At 44.1% G+C, this 19,162-nt stretch overlaps 2 protein-coding genes across 19 annotated transcripts in view; one reads left to right on the top strand and one right to left on the bottom strand.

Annotated features, from left to right (window-relative positions):
- Window positions 1-10,841, top strand: part of ADAM12 (ADAM metallopeptidase domain 12) — a 377,960-nt gene extending 367,119 nt beyond the window's left edge. For both annotated transcript variants that reach the window (XM_008978894.5, XM_054243454.2), the window contains 2 exons: window positions 4,118-4,248; window positions 5,814-10,841. In XM_008978894.5, the coding sequence (XP_008977142.1) occupies window positions 4,118-4,248; window positions 5,814-5,874 (192 nt within the window). In that variant the 3' untranslated portion in view covers window positions 5,875-10,841. The remainder of the gene's footprint in view (window positions 1-4,117; window positions 4,249-5,813) is intronic.
- Window positions 10,842-14,049: 3,208 nt separating this feature from the next.
- FANK1 (fibronectin type III and ankyrin repeat domains 1) overlaps window positions 14,050-19,162 on the bottom strand; it is a 129,352-nt gene continuing 124,239 nt past the window's right edge. For 14 of the 17 annotated variants that reach the window (XM_035269437.3, XM_078346736.1, XM_078346734.1 and 11 more), the window contains 5 exons: window positions 18,573-18,738; window positions 15,056-15,199; window positions 14,512-14,589; window positions 14,375-14,419; window positions 14,050-14,266 (listed from right to left, as the gene is read on the bottom strand). In XM_035269437.3, the coding sequence (XP_035125328.3) occupies window positions 14,201-14,266; window positions 14,375-14,419; window positions 14,512-14,589; window positions 15,056-15,199; window positions 18,573-18,738 (499 nt within the window). In that variant the 3' untranslated portion in view covers window positions 14,050-14,200. The remainder of the gene's footprint in view (window positions 14,267-14,374; window positions 14,420-14,511; window positions 14,590-15,055; window positions 15,200-18,572; window positions 18,739-19,162) is intronic. The other 3 variants (XM_035269441.3, XM_035269443.3, XM_035269444.3) reach the window with 2 other exon arrangements.

Below are 19,162 nucleotides of genomic sequence, written 5' to 3'. Positions count from 1 at the left end.
TGTCTTGCACTTCCTTAAACATAGTAAGAAAACTTTTCAACGGTCCCCAAATCTGAAGGCTTTGGGTATGTTACTGCTGAAGCTTCTATCACTTCTCATTCCTGGTTCCTTGTTTGTGTGCTCATTTTTTTTTTCCATGAGTTCATTGTTTTAAATTATAGTTCTTTGAGGTCTGGGATGCAGATGTGTGCCTCCATAAGGGGTTATTTTGCCTCTGCCAGGTGCCTGGAGGCAGTACCAGTCTGAGACCACTTTAAGTGGCTTGGAGCCTATGAACTACCCAGGTGATGTGATTTCAGCTTCACGTCCTCAGGGACAATTTGTGGTGACAGGTTTAGTTTCCTCCCTTGGTCTGCCCAGCACCAGAAGAATACTCCTTGCAGTGTCCTGGGGAGAGATTATACTATGTATTTACTTCTAGAGGATTCTTACCATGAGGTCTTATCTGTAGAGCCCAACTTAAATGGAGAGGAGTCAGGAAGAGAATTCTCTCTCACTAAACTTGGGCATTTGGTTTCTGCCCACGTCTTGACCTCAGTTGGATTTCTGTATTTCTCCCTGTGAAAGAGTATCAAAACCAAAATTTAGGTTGCCCTAATTTGGGAGATGCCCCCAGCTTCAGTTACTACTCCCTCTCCAGGTTGCAGCTTTCACTTAGATTTTGGCATGAAAACATTGACTGCCTTGTAGCTCTTGGTGGTTATGAGAAGAGGTAAGGCACACCACCACCACCTGCCATGTTACTGGGAATGGAACACCCACCTCTCAACTGTGGCAAGTTCTGTAATACCCACATTATCAGGGTTTATAACATTCCTATTCTGTTCTATAGCCATAATTCCCAAAATAGTTTTTAGCTAGAGGCGGACTGAGTTTGTAAGTGAAACGTGGCCACCGCCCCAGCCCTGCATGAGCTCGCCAGTCATCTCTGGCATTTTCCTGTGATGATCTCCAGTCTTCCTGTGGGGATTTCTCTGGATAAGCAGGGCAGGTTTACCATGTGAAGTTGATAACAGCTGAGGCTTCTTCATGATGCCAGCCAAGGGAAAGTGGTTATGTTTGGATTTAAAATTGTTTTGAACCCTCTAAAAAATTTGAAATATGTGGCTACTGCCAGAACCTGAGCAGAAAACAGAAGAGTGGAACAGCCTATTTAATAGTTTACCTGAATTTTTCTTTAATATCTGGAAGAAGTTAAGAGGGCAGAAGAAAGGGGGTTTGAATTCTTCATTTCCTTGTTTAAAATGAAAATAGATGAAACGCAGTATTTATCATGTGTGTGTGAGCAACCTGCCTAGTCATTTTTCGGCTCCCTTCAGATGATGCCTGGTGATCAGACTGGGCTTTTCTGGGCGAGGTTCAGGTTTAGGTTTTTGCAAAGGCAAGATGAAAAGCAACAGCTAAGAGGGAGCATGGCAATTTCACCCCTTCCCTCAAGGTCAGAATGTGTAGCTGGAGGTGGTGGCTGCTGCTCCCTTTTCTATAAGGTAACAGAACTTATATGTAGCTTACATCATAGGTTCCACACCTCCATGCCAGATGGCTAAGAAGTGAGCTTACATCTTCTTGGACCAACCCCGCTATTCCGTGGCCATTCTATCCCAGTGAAGCCCTGGCAGGAAGCCAGCATCTTACCTAGGCAACATCTTTTCACACAACCTGTTTCATGCTTCCATCCAAACCGTGTCCTGGGTGTGGCTAGAGGGAGCAGATGGTACCTGTGCTGAGCCCCATGTTGCAGGTCAGACCCTTCAATCAGCTTCTCAGTCGTTTGGGTTTCCATCATCACTATGGTGACCACATAATTTATCCTCTTAAAGTAGGAGACATGCCTGAGAGAGTGTGATTAATAATTAAACAAGATGATCAACATAAATTGGGAATGTCCCAGGCAAACTAGAATGATCGGCCAACCTAATTATCTCCTGTGTTTCCACGATAAATCCAAATATACCGTGATACATAGCTCCCTTTTCTCCAGCATTTCAGTAAAAACCTGACGTTATCTTTATTGCCAAGACAGCTCAGTCATATTCAGCAGTAAAACCAGTACTGCTTAGTAATTATTTCAATTTGGTAAGTGCATACATCCATTTTTACATGACACACTAATGTTTTGCTCATAGTTCTGTTACCTTATAGAAAAGGGAGCTTGATTTGTTACCTTAATTATCCCAAGTTTGTTGGTAGGGTTATGATGCTTTTTGGTGATAAATTCACTCCATCAGGAATAGTTGTAATACAGCAGCAGCCAACACTCATGGGTTACTGCATGCCAGGCCCTGTGCCAGAAGCCTCAGTGTCTCATTTAACCCTGACATCCACGCGGGAGGAAGGGACTGTGATCATCGCCTCTCTACCAGTGAGGCTACTGTGTGTGTGCATGGAGCTGGTTGAATATATAAACGACCCATGCTCTTGGGCACAGTATATGGTCTTTATTCCTAGCTAGGGAATTTTTTCTATTTAATGTTTCCTTTAATGAAAGCTCATGTAGAAACGTCACTTTGAAGCCTGTCCCTTGTTGAGGGACTCTTTCCTAGCCCAATGTGTCCATTCTTCTAACTCAGCTTATTTTCCACACAGCTGTGGTTTACAGATTTCTGTGGTAACTTCCTTTGCTTTACAAAGATATGTTAAATGGTGATTATATTGTTGCATTCTTTCAGTTGAGCCCCAATTGCTAAATGTAATTTTCTTGTAATAGGCACTGAGAGAAATGCACCTCAAGTGTTTGAAATGATTGTTGAGTGCTGCTAGATAGATGGAATACTGGGTCCTATGATGGTGACTTGGTGCATTTGATCAGGGGTGTTCTGTCTTCCTGGAGGTTCTAGCACCATTCCTGACAGATGTTCCCTGCATTCTTAAGTGTGTCCAGGCTTCACGGACAAAGCACAGCCCCCACATTCACCTGAGGCCAAGAGCAGAGATGTGTCCAACACTTACTTCTGGATGCAGCTCCAATGAACCCCTCTTAAGGGTATCCACAGGAGGGGCACAGTGTAAGAACACAAAAACAAGTGGCATGTGTTCTTACAGTTTGTTTTTGAAATGGAGTCTTGCCCTGTCGCCCAGGCTGGAACGCAACGGTGTTATCTCGGCTCACTGCAACTTTTGCTTCCCAGGTTCAAATGATTCTCCTGCCTCAGCCTCTTGAGTAGCTGGGATTACAGGTGCTCACCACCATGCCTGGCTACTTTTCGTATTTTTAGTAGAGATGGGGTTTCACTCTGCTGGCCAGGCTGGTCTCAAACTCCTGACCTTGTGATCCACCCGCCTCGGCCTCCCATAGTGCTGGGATTACAGGCGTGAGCCACCGTGCCTGGCCCTTTCCTCCTATTAAATATTTTTAGAGTGTGGCATGCAGCAGTGCTGATATTAGTAACTTACCTGTGTGATGGGAACTTCCTATGCATTCTTTTCTTTAATCCTCTTACAATGCTGAGATAGGTCTTTTTCCCCACATTTTCCAGAGACAGAGGTTCAGAGAGGTCAGGTGACTTGCACAAGTCCCAAAGCATCATTTGGCTAAAACCCAGAGTGGAATAAGGCTTCTGGTCAACACAGCCCTGGCCCTTAGTGTGTTTACAAAGCTTTACTTGCCCCTCAGCCCACTGTGTCAATTCTTTGAACTTACTGGAATGAGTATTTAGTGGAAGAATGTCAGTGCAGTTCACGGAGCAACGTTTGGAACACGACCATCCTCGCTGTCTAATCCACCCACAGGTGAACGAGTCCTGCTCCGTGACCCTGGCAACACCTGAGGAAATGGCTGTGATTGAAAAGATTTCCACCCACTTCTCATTTTAGGGTGAATTGAGAAGCTGCTTAACTAAAGGCTCAGGAAAGTGTGTGTCCTCGGGGTAACCCTGGCAGAAAAACCCCAACATCAACTATACCCCAGGGGCAGCCCGGAAGCCCCGCAGTCAAGTGTTTATAACTAGGATCCATGGATAAGTCTCAGAGACAATTTTAGCAAGAAGGTTAACAGAAGTCAGCCTACACCCACCTTGTATGGTGAGAGGATGATATTCAGGAACCAGAGCCTGTGCCAAGTGCCAGGCCCTGCTTCTCCATGGCTTCTGGAAAGTGACCCTAACTATGTTTATTACAGGGGACACGTAAGCCAAACCCCCCTCAGAAGCCTCTGCCTGCAGATCCTCTGGGCAGGATGACTCGGCTCACCCATGTCTCGGCCAGGACCCCCGGACAGCGGGAGACCGGGCTCCACCTGGCACCTCTCAGGTTTGTGTAACACACCATGCCCATCTCTTTCTTTCTCAAACTCTTGCGGGACCAACCACAACTAACCCAGTCTCTTCCCAGTCCCTGGAATCCTGAGACATTAGTTGGGTTGGAGGCACACAGCTGGAACAAGGGACATATGGGGAGTAAGGCAAAGCAGCTGCCTGGCAAGAGGACACTGGGAAACAGGGACAGCGGGCAAGAGTAATCACCTTTCACAACTTCTGCTGCTTGGTCGGCTAGGAAGGCAGAGACTTCCATCCCAGCTAATGAAGGGAGGCTAATCCCATGGTGTGCTGGAGCCAGCTCACCTTGGTTGGTAAGAGCTATCAAATTTCCAGGAGTTTTGCAAGCTAGGTGTTGAACCTAGCTAATACTAAGGATTAAATTTTACGGTATGTTATATTAGAAACAAAGGTAATAAGTGCTCAAAACTCACTTCACATTTTTCTCTATTTTGCTATAATTATCTGTGCTGAGATTGCACTCATCCATTATTTCTGTATAGCAGAGAACCTAGGTCGTAGTAGCTGCTCACATCTCCTTCACGTTTAGTGACGTCAGGTGGTAGCTTGAAACCAGCCACAGTGGGAGTATTTACACCATGGAAATTGGCAAACGCTGCAAATCAGGCTTTCACACACCCCCACACCCCCGCCTTGGGTTGTTAAACCCACAACCAAAGTACTCTTCTGACACACATGCCCTCTTGGCAGGAAGCCTGCTTTTTGAGCTCAAAAGAACCAAAGGTACTGTGTCGGCCAGGCCCTGGGTTCAGTAATCCTGTATCTCTGTAGGAGAAGACACATTGGAGTGATTTCATTACAGCTCTTGGGAAGAATGTTTGGCCCGTGAAAGAGCTGCCTAATAAATCTCAGAGATAAAGGCGGTCAAAGGGTCAGGAAATTGTTTAATTCCCAACTGCGTGAATAGAGAAAAACTGCATAGCATCCTAATTATTTCATTGTGGTTTGCATGTTGATCTTGAAGTTATTTTTCCTGTTCTATTTGAGGAAAAAACACTACTTTACATGAACACAAGGAGCGGAAGTCCTTTGTGTTAAATGCCCGCAAGCCGTGGCCTGTCTTACCTCTGCCAGTTGCTGATTTCAGTCCTGCACACTTCAGTTTTGAGGGATCCTGGGTGCCCACCTTTGCTCCCTGTTCTCTGGAGCTGTGCTGTGGGACACAGGGGCTGTGGGGCAGGTTGTGTCTAGCACAACTATCAGTTTTTTTCTATTGATAATAACCTGTTCAAATAAGCCTCTGGATATACTGAGTTAAATGTATTACTAAAATTAATTTCACCTATTTCTCTTTACTTTTTTCATGTGACTACTAGAAAATTTAAAATTCCTTGTGTGGCTCACATTTTTTCTGTTGGACAGTGCTGTTCTAGACTGAGCTTGTGGGTGGGAGGTGCGGCTTTGGAGAGAGGTCTCCCGCCCCTGTTATGAGGGGCAGTGGTATCTGACACAGAATACATCTCCAACCCCACACTTTTCTCTCCTCAGACTCACTTCTCGAGGCCTCTGATCATTGTATTTTCTCCTCTCTTGATTCAGACCTGCTCCGCAACATCCACCCCAAGTGCCCAGATCCACCCACACCGCCTATATTAAGTGAGAAGCCGACACCTTTTTTCAACAGTGAAGACAGAAATTTGCACTATCTTTCAACTCCAGTTGGAGTTACTTTTTTGTACCAACTTTTAGGATTTTTAAAATGTTTAAAACACCATTCTTTTAAGAACTTTCGAGCTGCTGCCGTTGGTGCTGTGCTGTGCTATGGTGCTCTGTCTACTTGCTCAGGTACTTGTAAATTATTAACTTATGCAGAATGTTTATTACAGTGCAGTGCGCTGTAGGGGGCATTTGTACCATCACTGAGTTTTCCATGGCAGGAAGGCTTGTTGTGCTTTTAGTATTTTAGGGAACTTAAAATATCCTGCTTGATGGGATTCTGGACAGGATGTGTTTACTTTCTGATCAAGGCCTTATTGGAAAGCAGTTCCCCAACTACCCCCAGCTCTGGTTACGGTGCCAGATGCAGTTCAAGACACCCCAAAAAGAACCTCATTTGATTTTCTGGATTCCCTATCTCAGGCCAAAGCCAAGGGGCTTCAGGTCCAGGCTGCCCTTGGCTTTCAGGGAGGCTCTGTGCCCCTTGACAACTGGTAGGCAGGCTCCCAGGGGCTGCCCCATGAAGTTTTGGGACAGCAGGGAGAAATCTGGCTTCTGGCCAGGAAGTTTTCGAGAGAATGTGGGTTGCAGACAGGAATTTTAACGTGTGGCCACACCAGGATCGAGACTGGAACACCAGACAAGCCAGACCTTGACCCTGAGCTGACCAGCCACGAGCGTATTCGGAAGGGAGCTGTAGGGTCGCTCAAGGCTGTGCTTCTCAGAGGTACCGAGCACCTCTTTTTTCTGGCTGCCTTTTCCAGAGCACAGCCATCCCCATGTTATCTAGATGGAGAAAGGTGGTGTTTCTACAGGAAAGGCACTGCCCAGTCACTGCCAACCTCCACCTCCCGGTACTCCTCCAAGAAGTGCTTGGAGCCAAGCAAATCGCTACAAACTGTAACACAAAGATCCTGTATTCAGACAGTTGAGGCTTTCTTCAGAGGTGAACCACTAATTAGGTCTAGTCAATTAAGTCTGTCAATGAAAAATCTCTTTACAACAAGGTTCAACGAATTAAAACTTCGGTAGAATCTTTGCTTGCAGAAACCATAACCCAGTGGAACGTGATGCTCATGGGTATAGCCTATGTCTGCTGTCATAATTAGTAGATATTTGGCAAAGAACCTTCTCTATGGGGGCATCCTCTGTCCAGCTTGGCTGCAGGAATCTTTAAAGATGTTTTTAACTGAGTCTGAACCTGTGTCTTCATTGCCTGCAGCCTACCTGTTGAAGCATCACAGATGGTGATAAGGAAATCGCTTTCCTAGCTGTAAATATGTACAAATGCTGGCTTGGGCAGCAGCCCCTGAACTTTTTACTCTTCAAATGTCTCACTAGGAAGCCATTTTTCACAAGGTCTTTAAGATGACTGTACCTAATGGCATGAGAAATACAAAAATACTCAGATAAGGTAGTAAAATGCCATGACGTCTCTCACTGTTTCCTGCAGGGGTCATATCTGACTGGTTTTCACATTAGAAGACAATTGGCAACAGTGACGTAAGTCACTCTGAGTGTTTTATGAAAAAGGCTCCTTTTGGGGGTCAACAGTTTTCCTATGCCTTGAAACAGAAAGAAAAATACATGTCAAGCATCTTGGTTTGCCTTCCAGAAAACAAAACTGCATTTCACTTTCCCGGTGTTTCCCAGCGTATCTAGGCAACACCGTACTCATGACTATGGACAGACCAAGTAAACACATGTCACAAACACGGAAGGGAACCCAGCTCCGATACATTCCAGCTCTTACAGCATGCATCTGTTCATCCTACAGTTAAGTTCTTAAAAATGTACAGCCATGCTAGAAAATAATACTGCTGAGACACATACAGGATTACTGTAAGTGGTATCACGTTCGGTAACTGTACTAAAGCCAAACACATATATACTATTTAAAAGGTTTACAGAATGTTACGGTGCATTATGTGGGCATTGTCTTTTTAGATGCCCAAATCCTTAGGTCTGGCCTTTTAGCCTTTCCTCCTGTCCTAAGAGGATATGAACTGAGTTTGTTGTTGTTTGTTCTTAGCTGTAATTCCTATGCTTCTAGTTCAGAGAGCCAGGAAGAGTCTGATATGAAAGGTTAAAACTGTGATCTTATGCCATGTCATCAGTGGCCACGGAGGGGCCATGGCTGATGGCACATTTTTATCTCTACAGTACTCATTTGTTTCTACAGAGCCATGCAATTTATTTCTGAATAAGAACATATTTAAACTAATATTCCCTTATGATGCAGATAGTATTATTAAAGGAATAATCCTTCCAAGATGCAATATTTATCTAGTGAAGCATATTTAGCAGAAAATTCCATTTTAATATAACTTAGGGAAGGAAGCAATAACCAGGGGGCTTTGTGGTTGGGGAGGCAGTGGGGAGAGGGTATTCCTCTCCTTTTTTATATTCACAGAACCACCACCAAAAAAAAAAAAAAAAAATCAGTACTTGTATCTCAATGACAATGTCTTTAGTATTTTTTTTAAAAGTTTTTATAGGCACGAATAAAGAGGTGGTTTGCGTTTTGCAAGGCCGTCACCTGGAAAGTCAGCATGACTAGACACAAAGTAGCCCAGAGGTTACTTTTCTTCCTATCTCATTACAGTCGTAGGTTCTATGACCTCACTTTATGGGTTCCAGACAATTCTATTGAAAGGTCTCCTGAAATTTTTTAAGTTTGTTTTCCTGACACATGTAATCAGATGTGTAGCAACTGAGGGAAACGAAGCCTAACATTCTCCATTGTGGAAACACACACAGGACGTTACACTTCCCAGCGTGGATTTTTCCAGCTTACACATGTGGGATGACATCACAGAAACCACAAAAGCAGCAAATTAAACTGTAGGAGCGTAAATACTCCTGATGAGTCTCGGGGGGTCGTTTTTATGCCTTCTTAACTTTATGAAGAATTCTCAGCCTGAACTATAAGCCATTGTTCCCTGGCAAATCAATACATCAATGCATTCTCAAAAAAAAACCAAAACTGCTAAAATTCTGTCAAAATGTTCTTAGGAGCTTATGTCTCCATGGTGCTAAAAAAAAAAAAGCCTGGTGCTAGGCCGGCTGGCAGAGCCAAGAGTCCTCCTGCCCCCTCTCCACTGATGTTTACTAAGCACTCTGAGCCAATGAGACCCCCAGTGGCAGAAAGGGCACAAGGTGGTGCCAGGGCAGCAGGGCCAGATCTTTCTCATGCACCCTGAACTTTTGCAGACTTTCCTCGTGAGGTTTACTCAATTTACAACTGCTATGCAGGGCTCCCCTACGTATTCTGGGGGCCCATGGCACACTCAGGCTGGAGATCCTTCCTCACTGCTCTCAAGATGGCCCCAGCCAGACACCAGTGACCCAAGTGAAAGTCACACAGCCCTCCCAGAGGTCTCTCGATACTAGTGCTGACCAGAGGTGGGGCTCTCAGGCTGCAAGTTTCATACACTATGACAGGCTGCTGGGGGACATTACAGGACCCCCTTTCTCCTCCTCTCCCATGCTAGAAGCCAGTCCTAGGCTGCTGCAGTTACTCCCTGTGACTCAGCAGCAGACTCATTCAACACAGCTGCCCACAGGAAGCCAGTGGCTAATACATCTGTTTGCCTTTCACTGTGACCCAGACAGAAGTCCCTTTCCCAGGTCAAGCCCCAGGCCGACACAGTTCCAGCTTCTGACAGTCATATTACTACTTCCATTGCTACTTTAGATCAGCCAAAGTAGTGACTGCTGCGGTGGGTGGCTGTTTCTACAAGGCCCACCCCAGGGATGCCCAAAGCCCAGCCTTCTCTGGACTGCAGCCCAGAGCAACCCCACCACCTTTAGTCCAGCAGAGGACCTCCCACCCAATGTATTTTCTAATTAGAAGGGGAAGTTAGCCATAGGAAATCAACTTACCTATAATTACAAAATTCTCTTAACTCACCCTAAAATTTCTATTGACATCTATTGCTTTTTAACCCTATTTGAAAACTCTGATAGTAAAACAAATGACACATTGACACTCTAAGTTTTGGAGCCCCATGCTAAGAACAATTTCTGTGCAGTGAGGATGTTTCCAGAAGCTACTTACCTACATGTGAATGTGCCATTTTCTTTCATTCGTAGAGAAAAATCCCCTCTTTTTGGAAGAGTAATGGCAGCTTCTAGTGCAGCCATTACAGTTTCATGTGAGAAAAACTAAGAAAATAATAATATAAAATTATTAAAATATCCAGTAATAGATCATGATAGCCAGAAGATTTAACACAAAAAGTCATTCTCAATTTAAAGCTATTTGGCTCTTCTAGGTCGAATGCCCTGTAACCCACCCTGACCTTCCACATCGTCTTCAAAAGGTTCTCTGTCCCCCATGATTCTCCTATACACTCTTTATAGTCCTCCATTTAACACAATTTAAATGCTCCAAAGAATAAGTATCACGTGATTGTTTTAGTTTTGCAGAAAAGTTGAATGGCATTTTACTTTCATGGCCCATAAGCAGGTAGCTTAGTTGGGCAGTGATAGGAAAAACAAATTAGACCCAAAAAATCCTCTACACATCCAAGGCAGGAAAAATGGTGGCAGAGTGAATCATTCTCCTGTCCCTCCCATCAGGCCAAATCGGGAGGCTGCAGTGAACGCCCGTTCTTTTAACGTGTGGCAGCTGTTCCTGTAACCCTTAACTTGGCTACAGGCTATTTAGCACAGTACAGATGCAAGATACAGCTACGGAAGCCAGCACAGGACTTCTATAGTGCTTCGTCCATGTATCATGCTTTGGTTTGCTAATTTTTCCACATACCTTTTTATGTTACAGTCTTTCGCTTTTGTACACATTTCTCATATTGGGGTTCGACAGGTAAACACAACCTGCTATTTCAGTAGAAAAACGTTATTGTTATGACTATTAAACCCAATAAATAGTATACAGGTAAATGTCAATGTGTCTCATGTGTTCCTGAGAATGTGACAAAAATTTGGGGAAGATCTTTCATGCAGAAACATGGATTCTCGTTCATGTATAGATGCTTGAGAAAGTTTTACAACAGTACATAAGAAACTAAGAATGGCTGGCAGGGTTGGGGGTAGAGGGTGTGTGCTACGAATCGCATGAATGTGTCAGGCAGGAGGGAGGTTGCTCACACGTAGCGTTGGGGGGTGGGAGTTGATACAGTTTTTGAACAATGTGAATATATAACTTATCAAATAATTTTTTAAACTTATTTACATAAGAAATCCAAAAAGAAAGTAAGCAGTGGTAGAAATATTAATATCGGAGTTATTTGGTATGAAAATCTAAGTGTAAACAGATATCTATTTACAAATTTAAGAAAAATAGCATCCATCTTAAGAAAACTAAAAAAGAAAAATAGCTGGTCTAAAGGTAGTGAGTTATCTCAATTGATTGTTCACAGTTACAGATCGAACTCTTTGTTCTACTCTTTCCCCCCTTCTCACTATTGCACTTGACTAGTCTTAAAAAAAAAAAAGAAGAAAGAAAGAAAGAAAAAGAAAAACATATACAAAATGCTAACAAGAATAAAGGGGTCTTTTTTTTTTTGGATGGAGTCTCACTCTGTCACCCAGGTCGGAGTGCAATGGTGTGATCTCAGCTCACTGCAACCTCTGCCTCCTGGGTTCAAGTGATTCGCCTGCCTCAGCCTCTGGAGTAGCTGAGATAACAGGCATATGCCACCGTGCCTGGCTAATTTTGGTATTTATAGTAGAGACGGGGTTTCACCATGTTGGCCAGGCTGATCTCGAACTCCTGACCTCATGATTCCCAAAGTTCTGGGATTACAGGCATGAGCCACTGCACCTGGCCAAAGGAATCTTTATTCTTACTACTCTTCACCCATGATCAAGCAAGCCAGCAAACATAAGTACATACAAAACTTCAAACATAATTGATATATATATCAAAAAGGATACTCCAAACATACAAAATGTTATTTCTAAGTGCCTTTGAGGAAAAAAAATTCACAAAGAATAATTCCATGCCCTAGAAATGTAATGATTCATTAGTTTTCAAAGACGATTTGCAGGTTAGAACACAGCAAGTGCAAACGTTTGTAACAGCGCACATGATGGCAGAAATTCTCAAACTCTTTGAATTAGAAGAACTCACTTGTGATGCGTGTTCAAACCCATTAAAATCTATTGTTCATGCCCTTTCCCTGGAGATTCCAATGCAGAGAGCTGAGATGGGGCACAAAATGTGTATTTAGCAAGTTCTCGCAATTGAATTTTTCATCAGAAAAGTTGAGAAAACTTATATAACTAAAACAGTGCTGGGAGAAAATTCATAGCCCTAAATCTACATATTTGTAAAAGATGAAAAAGGGAATCTAATATCTACTATAAGTTACAAAAGGAATAAAATAAACCCTCAGGGAAAAAAATAGAAGAAATGAATTTGTAGAAATAAGGATACGTTCATTAGTAAAAAATAGAGCTAATAAAAGTACGAGTTGCTCTTTGGGAAAAGGCAGGCAGTGTATAGACCATTTTCTCTTCTCATTAAGCAAAAAGAAGAAAAAGAGCAAACGTACATAGCACACGAGCATGAAGAATCCTGCAGTCCACCATAACCCAGGGAGATGATCTCATGAATACAAGGATGGTGGCCAGGCGCGGTGGCTCAAGCCTATAATCCCAGCACTTTGGGTGGCCGAGGCGGGTGGATCACGAGGTCAAGAGATCGAGACCATCCTGGTCAACATGGTGAAACCCCGTCTCTACTAAAAATACAAAAAATTAGCTGGGCATGGTGGCGCATGCCTGTAATCCCAGCTACTCGGGAGGCTGAGGCAGGAGAATTGCCCGAACCCAGGAGGTGGAGGTTGTGGTGAGCTGAGATTGCGCCATTGCACTCCAGCCTGGGTAACGAGAGTGAAACTCCGTCTCAAATAAAAAAAAAAAAAAGAATACAAGGATGGTTCTATATTTATCAGGAGGGTAGACAGTTTTGCCAAGCTTGATGTCAACCAGAAGGGATGCACATGCCTTCCACAGAACAGGTGAGTGAATACAATCTACAACAGACCAAAAAAATGCAACGAAGGTGAACGTCAGCATTGACCACCAACAAAAGGAGGGAGCTTTGGAGAGCTGTAAATGTGCTCCAATTGCTGGAGAGGTTTTAAAAATCGAATCTGGGAAATCTAAAGGAATATGCATTTGTACAAAAGGTAAAACACTCATGAAATATCTAAGGATGGGACTACGGCTCACAAATCCCATTCCTAAAGTGAATGTTCTGTGAGCTCTCTGGAATAAAGCTGATTGCTAATGCCGATAGAATTGTGTGCCTTTTCACTATGCCCCTCGGCAAAAGCTTTGGAGCTTTAATTACTTTTTATTAGTCTTTCCCTGCAGGAAAAAAAAAAAACATCCACTCCTGTACAGACCTTTGTAGCTGGTTTGCTCATGGGGCCAGGTTAACCAGTGTGCCTCTGGACACACAAAACTCATGTGGCCTGTGCACTCGTTTTTTTTGCTGAGTTTTAAGTGTGTTTGCTGAGTTGAGGCTTTACCACGTTTGTGTCTTTAAGCTCCCAACCAGCAGACATGGCTGTGGTCAATTCCTGCTTGTCTAGGAACTGCATGATCAGCATCAAAAAGCCTTCTGCTCTGAAGACAGAATTTAATATAGTACCATTTGGCTACATGGTCAACCCACCAGCAGGCTGAGTCTTTCATTGTCAGAGCGTGAGACATGCAAACACATTCACAGGTCTGGTCTAAGAAGGCTGACCCTCAGCTAGACACCTCTAATAGAACAGAATCAGAGTCTTGAAATATATATTTTGAGCTTTGATGTGAGGCCAACAGCTGAAGAGAAAACTCCTGGGCTTTTCGGAGGAGCGCCACTCCAGGAGGGAGCAGCGGCCTGACAACCAGCCTGGAAGCCCCAAGTTGGGAGGGGAGGATTTAATTGAAAACACATGAGGGAAAGAATTCCAACGAGGCCTAGCGTGGTGGAAGGACCGCTTGCGGGGCAGGAGCCAGGAGTGGGAGACCCATGTGTGTTTGTGTAGCTCCAGTGCATAAATATTTTGTTTCATGTCTAACTCTAAAAGGCACAAGTGCAAGAAAACATCCCCATTCTGAAGACGCCCAATGATGGCACCACATACGCGCGTGCTTAGGTAAAAAGATGTATTTCCAAGTGGGAACACTGAATCTTCAACTAAATAAATAAATGTACAGCCCTCCAAGACGCAGAATTTCCCATCCCTAGATTAACAGTCACGTTTCACTTTGTTTTATGTGGATTTCACAGATGAGTGGTGCTCGGATCAGCAAACAGAAGACTGCTCCGGCCTCTGCTTTTTTTTCCTTTCTTCCAATAAGGAGACTACACTCTAGATAAACAAAAACAGACAGGTGAATGTAATGCAGGATTTTGGTGGTTTTTCTGAGTCTTAAAGGACTATAAAATCAGCCTTGATAGGCAGAAAGAGCATCCCAACCTGTCTGTCAAAAACTCTGGCCATTTCTAGGACACCTTTGCCGAACTGAAAAAGGAAACAACAAACATTTTATACGCTTATAAATGTTCTTTCTCCCCCTCCAAGGAAATTCTTTAGATAAAGATGGACTCATTTACCTCATTTTTTATACTTGCATCTGCCCCTTTGTCAAGAAGTAACTGAACTAACTCTTCATGATTATTTAACACAGCCACCTAGAAAACAAAACCCAGGGTGGTGTGCATGAGCTCCTCCCTCCAGGGCGCACACAGCAGCAGGGAGCATGAGCCTGGCAAGTGTGGAGTCCCAGCAGCCCCCCTGCAACCCACAAAGGGCCACTGTGGCTTCGCGTGGCCTGCAGGCACAGAGCTTCCTCTGCAGCTGCAACAGTAGCAACTCCAGGGAAATGGACTCGCCCTCTCTCCATACTAAAACCAGGAAGAAAGCAGCTTGTTCTTCGTTTCACCAGATCTGGGGACGGGGGTTCTTTACTCCTTAAAGAAATGGTTGTAAAAAGACAAGAAACGTATTCTAGTGACGGCCTTATGCCCTTCTGAACAAGCCGGCAGGGAACACACACACACATACACACAGTCAAAGCCATGGGCTGTTGCAGGCACAGAAAAAGCTCTGACCTTAATCCCCTGCAGAAAACTGCCTAATTTCAGGAGGACAACCTACCATAAGAGGCGTCTTTCCATTTCTGTCCTTCACATTCACATTGGCCCCAGCCTCAATTAGAAGAGAGGCCACCCTCTGATTTCCCGACACTGCAGAGACTCTCATGAGTGGGGTCCATCCTGAACCAGTGTCCACTACATCTACCTGTTGGGCCAGAGAAACAACGGTGTTGAGCCCAATTTCTTTTCCTTAAAATGATTCAAACTTATAAAAGGAGTACTTCCTTGTCCCAACACCCAGACTTAGCCGTCTTTCCACATTTGGTAGGAGTTCATTGCACTGTGCTAATTTAAGTCACATTTCTGTGCTGTTAGAATTCTATGCTGTGAGGACACGTGTTAGAATTGCATTAGAGAGTGCTGAGAGGCCCCAGGTTCTCCCCACTGGCTTCTTCATCTACATCCGTTAAAGTAGAAAAAAGATGGGCTAGAAAAATTAACTGAACGACTTTCCACTTGGCCCCTGGAGTGTTCTTACTCTCTCTTGCCTAATTTTCCTCAGCTAGCATTCATTTTTCTTACTTTTATGTATCGTTGTAAGTAGCTTTACATCGTTTCTGGAACAAGACAGTAATAATATCAACTTTAGGCAGAAGACCTACAGGTAAAATACAGAACAACCGATTCATTACACAAATTCGGTCTGAAAAGTCTGACTAGTGCCTTCTCCAAAACAGCATGCACGTAATCAGGATGGCTGTCTCCTGACTGTCTTCTCTACACTGAAATCTCTTGGTTTCGTGTTTTAAAATAAAGATTTTAGACTAGGAAAATGTAAATGCTGTCTCTTCCAATTCCAACGAAGACCTCGCCAATCCATGAAGAGTGGTGCTGAAGACAGATACGTGTATGTGCTCAGACACAGGCACACACATGCACGTGTGCATCTACACACTCATGCATACCATGTGCGCACAAGCACACATGTGCACACACACACACACACAATCTGTTACAGAAGAATTACTCAAAGATGATCCATAGCTTAAGTAAAACATCAGAATAGAACAACAAACAAAGAATTTCCAGGAGGTCTTGGGGGCACCTCAGGGTACTTCTCTGTATAAGATTACCCTCTGCAACATGGTTTGGATTTGCAGCGCTCCTTTCATGCAAAGAACTAACCTGTGGGCAACACACTTCATTATATTTGAAGAATAATAAACACCTCATATTACATGACGCTTTATACCGTTTTCAACCCTCTTTCCACATAGTTTCTCTTTTGGTCCTAAAGGTTCATCAGAAGCAGGTATTTTTATTCCTGGTTTACAAATGATCAAGCTAAACCTCAAAGTGCCTTTTCTGAGGTCACATGGCTCATTAAATGCAGAAATGAATAACTAAGTCGCCAAGTGAATAAGTCACTCTTAGTATATGATCACTGCATTTCGGAAGAAGGTGGTGATGCCATGATTGGCCCCCAAGTCCTTCCCATGGGCTTCAGAAGCATCAGGTGAGCCATCTGCCAAACATGGAGAGACTCACGTTGACATCATCCATCTGCCACCAGGCCAGTCATGTGGAAATCTATAGTAAACACATCCATGCTTATTATTCTGTCCTCTGCAAAGTAGTTCCAGTGCTTCAAAGAAAGATGGAATTTACCCCAAATTAGTGTGTTCATATCTGAAGCCCAGAGAGCCTACATTTCCGAAACTCCAGTATTTAAATTTGATACCTGAGACTTGCCCTATTGTGGATGCTTTACTTTTCCTTTTTTTGTTGTTGTTTTTTGAGACAGAGTCTCACTCTGTTGCCCAGGCTGGAGTGCAGTGGCATGATCTCAGCTCACTACAACCTCCGCCTCCCAGGTTCAAGCAATTCTCCTGCCTCAGCCTCCCTAATAGCTGGGATTACAGGCGTCCGCCACCACACCCGGCTAATTTTTGTATTTTCAGTAGAGACAGGGTTTCACCATGTTGGCCAGGCTGGTCTTGAACTCCTGACCTCAAGTGATCCACCTGCCTCAGCTTCCCAAAGTGCTGGGATTACAGGCATGAGCCACCACGCCCGGCCTGGATGCTTGACTTCAGCAAAGTACAACCTTCTTTTTCAACCACCGACTTTTACTAGATGCAAAACCTGCCCAGAGTTGATCATAAACCAAACAAGCAGCATGTGGCTGTCACTACCACACGTGGCACGTGGGCCTGGCTCTACCACTGAAGCCTACAGGCTCAGCCTTCTACCTCTCTCTGCCTCTCACAGGCTCTCTCTTCTGCCTCCCTGTCTCTAAAACAAAAGGAAAGTAATTCTCCAAAAGCAGCAGCAGGAACCAGGTAGATCCCATAACTTCAGCCTCACTTTCCCTCAGACACCCGTGAGGAACAATCTAGAACAAATCGACTGGCATCTTCCAGGAGACATGACATTTCTCAATTTGAGCTGCTTTTCCAGGTCACTGACTTGATTTCTCAGCACGCTACACACCTCCTGGCAGTCACAGACAGCACCGCACTTTGTCCATCACTCTTCAGTTCCATGCCTTGAAATTTGTAGCTAATATCTCAAAGTGTTGAACTACAGTTTTCAAAGTCATCAGCAATTTCCATAATTGATCTAATTCTAATTACCCATCTTCAAATATCTGTAGAAGTCCAAACAACACTGCTTCCATTTGCTAAATCAAATTTGCACCTTCTGGTAACGTGAAATCAAAGGTAGACCAACTCGCCTGTTTCCAGGTAAAGACATGAAGAACTGAAATGCTCTGTGCTTGATATGGTCAGTCTGCTCTTTGGAAATGTTTTTAATGACTAACATTTAAAACAAACCAAGAATAAAAATTGTCTAATTTTAGAAGCAGCGAGAAGCACAGCAGCTATAAGAGCTCTTAATATCTTTTTATCTCCAGCACTTGAAATAATATCTGGTACATGCTCAGTAAAGCTTTGGTGAAAGACTAAATGAAGACAGAAATAAGCCAATGAACAAAAGAACAACGTAGAATCATCAGGCCGGGCGCAGCGCTCACGCCTGTAATCCCAACACTCTGGGAGGCCAAGGTGGGTGGATCACTTGAGGTCAGGAGGTTGAGATCAGCCTGGCCAAAATGGTGAAACCCCTTCTCTACTAAAAATACAAAAATTAGCCGGGCTTGATGGCACAAGCCTGTAATCCCAGCTACTAGGGAGGCTGGGGCAGGAGAATCACTTGAACCTGGGAGGCAAAGGTTGCAGTGAGACGAGGTCGTGCCACTGCACTCCAGCCTGGGCAACAGAGACTCCATCTCAAAAAAAAAGGGTAGAAGCATCAGGTCCAGCTCTGGATTCAGACCTGTTTCTCTTCCCTACGCAAGATAACCCCCCACGACAATCTGAAAGCTCACTATCGCATCAATTCTACGGTGATCTCTTTTCCCAAAGTTTCAGGGCTTTCTTCCTAAGTCAGAAAAATTTCTCCAATATTTCTAAGGACATTTTGACTAATCAAAGGCCCTGCCTCTGCTAGACCCCATGGAGCAGCATTTCAGATTCTGAACAACGTGTGCGTGGTTAACAAGGCAGGTCCCGTACCTCACAGCCATCCTTGATCATCCACTCAATCACACTGCAGTGGCCTCCATCCGCAGCCCAGTGCAGAGCTGTACAGCCTCCCAGGTCTCTCGCCTGCCAAGAGGCACCGTGTCTTCGGAGATATTTCACAACATCTAGGTGTCCCTCGTAGCACGCCAGCATCAGACTGCAATATGTGGAAGAAGCAGCATTTGATGATAAGCACAGTCACCAGACTCAGCTCCACATGCTACCCTACCTGTCTCAAACCAAGAAATCCTAATTTGAGTGGAAAAGCCACGGAATTGTTCATATAAAACATACACGTATCCATCAAGTGATGTACAAAATGTGGTTTATCCATACAGTGGAATCTTAGCAATGAAGAGCTTCAAACATGAATTAACCTTAAAACACTATGCTAAAGGTTAAACACAGACGTTAAAGGCCACATATTGTCTTATTGCATTTATAGGAAACGCCCAGAACAGGCAAATCAGTAAGACAGAACTAGCAGGTGAGTGGTTGCCTGATGCTGAAGGGAAGGAGTCATAGGGAGTGACTGCTCAAGAGTACGGGGTTTCTTTGGGGAGGGGATGAATGTTCTGGAA

Source organism: Callithrix jacchus, chromosome 12 (assembly GCF_049354715.1).
Source record: "Callithrix jacchus isolate 240 chromosome 12, calJac240_pri, whole genome shotgun sequence".
Taxonomy (NCBI): domain Eukaryota; kingdom Metazoa; phylum Chordata; class Mammalia; order Primates; family Cebidae; genus Callithrix; species Callithrix jacchus.
This window is presented reverse-complemented; position numbering and strand designations above follow the sequence as displayed.